The sequence below is a fragment of the Solanum verrucosum genome, unplaced genomic scaffold (genome assembly GCF_900185275.1).
Source record: "Solanum verrucosum unplaced genomic scaffold, falcon-dt-bn FXZP01000121.1, whole genome shotgun sequence".
NCBI lineage: Eukaryota > Viridiplantae > Streptophyta > Magnoliopsida > Solanales > Solanaceae > Solanum > Solanum verrucosum.
The window spans coordinates 393403-399299 of record NW_026020509.1 but is presented as its reverse complement, the minus strand read 5'-3'; the positions used below and the strand labels follow the sequence as shown (position 1 = coordinate 399299).

General features: G+C 38.4%; 1 protein-coding gene across 1 annotated transcript; it reads left to right on the top strand.

Annotated features, from left to right (window-relative positions):
• Positions 1–203: 203 nt before the first annotated feature.
• On the top strand, positions 204–4870 carry LOC125809666 (hydroxyproline O-galactosyltransferase GALT6). Its single transcript, XM_049489257.1, has 7 exons — positions 204–1269; positions 2895–3130; positions 3213–3503; positions 3613–3741; positions 3824–3997; positions 4368–4475; positions 4552–4870. The coding sequence occupies exons 1-7, from the start codon at positions 423–425 to the stop codon at positions 4762–4764; spliced, it is 1998 nt and encodes a 665-aa protein (XP_049345214.1). The 5' UTR covers positions 204–422; the 3' UTR covers positions 4765–4870.
• The last annotated feature ends 1027 nt before the right edge of the window (positions 4871–5897 follow it).

Sequence of the window (5897 nt, the reverse complement as noted above, 5' to 3'; positions counted from 1 at the left end):
GTGGAACACATTCCATCAAGATTCTTCCGTCAACTTTTTAAAGTGTAAAGCTTTTCCCAATTCAAATTGAAAAAGATACCCACCTTTCTCTTCTTCCGGGAAGGCCACCGACCCTCAACCCCTCTCTCTCTCTCCTCTTTCTCTCTCTATATCTATACATTTTCTATATGTATGAACTTGCTTGTGAGTTGTGATCATACTTTGATGACCTAACACTCTCTATCTTTTTCTAAACTATACTTTCCCTCTTTCATACGAACAAAGTTTTTGTTTTTTGGTATAAAATTGTCGGTTTTGGAAATTTTAGAGAAACCCCATTTTCTTTTTCTTCATATTGTTGTGTTTTTTGCATTTCTTCATGATCATTAGAAATTGAAAGAGGGTTTAAGCTCAAAAGGGAAGTTTTTTTTTTTTTTTTTAACATGAAAAGAGCAAAATTTGACTTGTTCATGTCACTGAGTAGGCAAAGATCGTTGCAAGTTTTGATTTTGTTTGGTATTTTGTATGTATTTTTGGTGGGTCTTGAAGTTCCTTTTGTTTTCAGAAATGGGTTTAGTTTAGTTTCTCAAGACGGTTTTGGTACAGGGCAGTTTTCGAAGTCTTTTGTGCTTGATAGTGAAGAGGAGTTAGAAGAAAAAGAAGCCCCAAATCGACCTCTTGATGTCCCACTTATGGTTCCAAATCAATCAAAGCCTGAAAGGAAGATTAGAGAAATCAAGAGTCCTTTGTCAAGTTTGGTTTTTGATGGTAGTTATGTGAATATGACTAGTAATGATGGGTTTTCTGGGATTTTGAAGTCAACTAAAGAGGCATTTGAGGTAGGTAAAAAGTTCTGGAAAGAGCTTGAATTGTATAAAAAAGAAGTGGGTATTGTAGAAAGTAACAAGACAGAAGAATGTCCTCATTCCATTTCAATATCAGGGTCTGAGTTTTTGGGAAAAGGGAGAATGATGGTGTTGCCATGTGGGCTTACTCTTGGTTCACATATAACTGTTGTGGGGAGGCCGAAAAGGGCTCATCAGGAGCATGATCCAAAGATATCATTGCTGAGGGAAGGTCAATTCTTGATGGTTTCACAGTTTATGATGGAGTTACAAGGTCTGAAGACTGTTGATGGAGAGGACCCACCTAGGATTCTTCACTTCAATCCACGGTTGAGTGGTGATTGGAGCGGGAAGCCGATGATTGAGCAGAACACTTGTTATAGGATGCAGTGGGGGACGGCTCAAAGGTGTGATGGGTGGAGGTCCAGGGATGATGAGGAGACTGGTGAGAATATCAATTTTGGTTCTTTTTGTTACTTTATTGGTCGTTAAGAAATTATTCTGTTTTTAATGAACTAGTTTAATCGGTCAACTATGCGCATTCCCAAACTAGTTGGACTGTCCCTATATGATCCTTTATATTCAAATGCTTTGAAGATTCATTTAGCTGTTAACTTACTGCAATCCTCCTCCTTTATCCGTACTTGTGACCAGTAATGTGAAACTCACATAGGCAGAGTTGCTAAGAAAAGTCAAATGTTTAATATTAGTTGAACTTAAAAAGATTTGTTAGCTGGAGAAATTTGATTTACTAATTGAGGTTAAAAGGTGGTTCCTTTTTACTTCATCCGTTTCGTTTTGTTCGTCTTACTTTCCTTTTTAGTTTGTCTAAAAAAGGATGCCTCTTTCCTTTTTTGGCAACTCCTTAATTCTAACTTTCCACATGAACATGTTTAAGATCACAAGATCAAAGCACATTTTTGGTACATTCTACATATTTTTAGTGGAGCGGAGTGTTGGCCAGTTAAGAACGCACATGTTCATAAAATGCATGTTGCGGAGATGAGGATGTTGAGATGGATGTGTGGGCACACTAGGAGCGACAAGATTAGGAATGAGGTTATCCGGGAGAAGGTGGGAGTGGCCTCTGTGGTGGACAAGCTGAGGGAAGCGAGACTGAGATGGTCTGGACATGTGAAGAGACGGAGTGCAGACGCCCCAGTGAGGAGGTGCGAGGTAATGGTGGTAGAGGGTACGCGGAGGGGTAGAGGTAGGCCCAAGAAGTATTGGGAAGAGGTGATTAGACAAGACTTGGCTATGCTTCACATCACCGAGGACATGACTCTAGATAGAAAGGAGTGGAGGTCGCGTATTAAGGTTGAAGGTTAGTAGGGTTAGCGGGTTGTCTTCCCTTGCGAGGGTTTGGGTTGTTAGCATTTGGAGCAGTCCTAGCCTTATGCTGTTTACTGCGTTTCACTCCCTATATCTTTCTTGTTATTGTCTCATTTGTTGATTATACGCCATCTTTTGTATTGGCTATTATGTTTGCATATATCTCTCCTGTCACTTAGATTTGATGCTCTTGAGCTGAGGGTCTCTTGGAAACAGCCTCTCTACCTCCACGAGGTAGTGACAAGGTCTGCGTACTATTTACCCTCCCCAAACCCCACCTAGTGGGATTTCACTGGGTTGTTGTTGTTGTTGTTGTCTACATATTTTTAGTTTAAGACCACAACATTGAAAAGTCTTCTTTAAGTCAAACCGGATAAACAAATTGAAATATAGGTAGTATATTTTTTTTTTGTTGGGAGGTTGGTAGTGGGTGGGGATGCTGCAGAAGTTTTTATAGTGCATAATCAAGCAGTTGAATAAGTTTGAGTATAGAGCTTATTGCTTGAATAGGTTCTATTTCGTGATGGGTAGATTCCTCGGATTATTCTCATGAGTTGGGGATTGCAATTATTTTGAATACCTTTTCTACATGGGTTTCTTGGCAATTGGATGGAATAAAAAATAAGCAAAATGCCCCATCAGTTACATTTGCATCTCCATCTCTTGTAGTCTGTGGCACAGTAATCTATTATTTGTATGTGTTACGGCATTTTTGGTAACGTCTAGAATCTTTTGCAGTTGATGGCCAGGTAAAATGTGAGAACTGGATCCGAGATAATGACACCAACCATTCTGAGCAATCAAAGGCATCTTGGTGGTTAAACCGGCTAGTAGGGCGAAAAAAGAAGGTCGATTTTGATTGGCCATTCCCATTTTCAGAGGATAGGTTATTTGTTCTAACTCTCAGTGCCGGTTTTGAGGGTTATCACGTGAACGTTGATGGGAGGCATGTGACCTCATTTCCATATCGAATTGTGAGTATCATACTACCACCTCTTCAATTTCATGCTGAATTATTGAATTGAACTAAAGAAGTTTATCATTGATGCTTTTTAGGGATTTGCGCTCGAGGATGCCACTGGTTTGTCTTTGAATGGTGACATTGATGTCGATTCAGTCTTTGCTGCCTCCTTGCCCACATCACATCCTAGTTTTGCTCCTCAAAGGCATCTTGATATGTCAAACAGATGGAAGGCACCACCCCTCCTTGATCAGCCTGTGGATCTGTTCATTGGCATTCTGTCGGCAGGCAATCACTTTGCTGAGCGAATGGCTATAAGGAGGTCTTGGCTGCAGCATCAGCTAATCAAATCTTCGAATGTTGTGGCTCGATTCTTTGTTGCATTGGTAGGTTGATAGATGGTAGCATATACATCATTTTGCGAATATCGTTTCCTATTAACATTGGTGTTACAGCTTGATAATTTGAGTTTAAGATGGATTGGTTTTTTGACAGCACGCTAGGAAGGATATAAATGTGGAGTTGAAGAAAGAAGCAGAATTCTTTGGTGACATTGTCATTGTTCCTTTCATGGACAATTATGATCTTGTTGTCTTGAAAACAGTTGCCATCTGCGAGTATGGGGTGAGTTGTGGATTACCTATAAACATTGTTGTTGGTTGTCCCAGATTAACGTCATCCCAATATTGATATTTTCTTGTTGCAGGTCCATGTAGCATTTGCGAAAAATATCATGAAGTGTGATGATGATACATTTGTTAGAGTGGATGCAGTTATCAAGGAAATAAATAAGATACCCGAGAATAGGAGCTTATATGTTGGAAATATCAATTACTATCATAAGCCCCTGCGTAATGGTAAATGGGCAGTGACATATGAGGTAATAGTTTGGAGTTCCTTTTAAAAAATTCTTACTCCAATCTCTATGTGGCTAGCAGGCCTAATAGTGCTGTTTTCTTTTGGCAAAGTATTTTCATATGCTTCATTGTCAAACAAGAGGCTTTTCATTTACCCGTTAATAGTGTCTGATGAACATGCTTAGAATAGGCGAGGCTATGATAGAGATCTGCTTTTCTAGGGGAATACAATAAGGCTATTGTAAATATTGCTAGTTATCTGCATGGATTATCTCTGGATGTTGTCTAGTTTTTTGCCTTTTCAATATCTTAGTCACTCAGTTTCCGGCCTTCTAGAACCCCACGATATCTGAGTTTCTCTCATCTAATATTCGTTCCCGGGTGGTTCCTCAGGAATGGCCAGAAGAAGATTATCCACCTTATGCTAATGGACCGGGTTACATTATTTCATCAGCCATTGCAAACTTCATCGTCTCAGAGTTCAATAAACATAAGCTAAAGGTTAGACAAAATCCATGTCATCTCTTTCCCCAAGTTATTACTCATGAAATAGCTAACGAGCTCCCTTGATGTGCAGTTGTTCAAGATGGAGGATGTCAGCATGGGAATGTGGGTCGAAAAATTTAATAGTTCATCAAGACCTGTGCAATATGTACACAGCTTGAAGTTCTCCCAATCTGGATGCGTAGACGACTATTACACCGCTCATTACCAGTCCCCTAGACAAATGATTTGTATGTGGAACAAATTACAACAGCTAGGCCGGCCTCAATGCTGTAACATGAGATGACAATTTGGATTTGAAGTCCGAATGGAATCTGAAAAACAGTCCCAGGAACTAGGATAGACAAGTTTTGCACTTTAATATACCATGATCTGTATATTCTCTGGAATACATTGTTTTTTATATGATAGGGGCTACTTAGGTGCCTTGGAAATTTCATTTATTGCTTTCTCTACCTTCCCTGTCTTTATAATTTTTTTTATAACATACTTTTTAAAGCAAGTACATAAATGTGCAATTGAGAATATCACTACATACGTTTGTATGTAACTTATCATACACTAACAGCAGCAGAAAGAAACAAATTTGAGATTCCATTAAGTTTCAAATATGATCTGGTTTTAATGTCTTGTGGTTTGTATTTTAAGGTATGAGGTTGACTAATTCAATGTAAGTATTCAACATGAAGTACTGTGGTCAAACATAAAAGTTGGGCTGTGTGGGGAAGTTGACACTTGACATGCTATGTTGATTTTTGAAATATGAACAAACTGTTAGATCTTAGCAGCAGCAAAATGAATAGAAAAGGAGATTCTTGGGTATGCCAAAGATATTAAGGGAAAATGACAGTTCAATTCTCTATTGACAAATTTCCTTTTCCTAAATAGCATTTTAAGGTTGACCATCAAAGATGTAATAGCTGTATAATAGTCAAGTTGTCCAAATAGTTTCTTGGTAGTTCCAAACAGTGGACGTAGCAGGATTTTTCACAAGCTGTGTTGGTCTATTGTTACAATACGTCTTGCAAGTGGGTCCGAATCAGAAATTGTCCATAAGTTGACATTTACTTTTGTATTTTTCCCCACCAACCAATTTACAAGATATTTTTTACACATATATATATAAAGAATATTTTGATAGAGAATTCATTCATTAAAGAATCCCCTTGGACTGGTGATAAATTAGAATTTACGTGATAAAACAAGGTTGATTTCTCATATGGTCAGCGTCTAACTAATAGTTAGTATCTCAGAAAGTGGGGGGAAAGGGGAGGGAATTCTACGCTACTGATGATGTTTGAACACTGTACCATAAAAGAGAAATTGATATGTTACATCTGATACAACTCCAAAAAGAGAAAAGAATAACTTTATTGTACATGACTTGTCAATTGAAAAGCCTATGTATCTCTCTATACA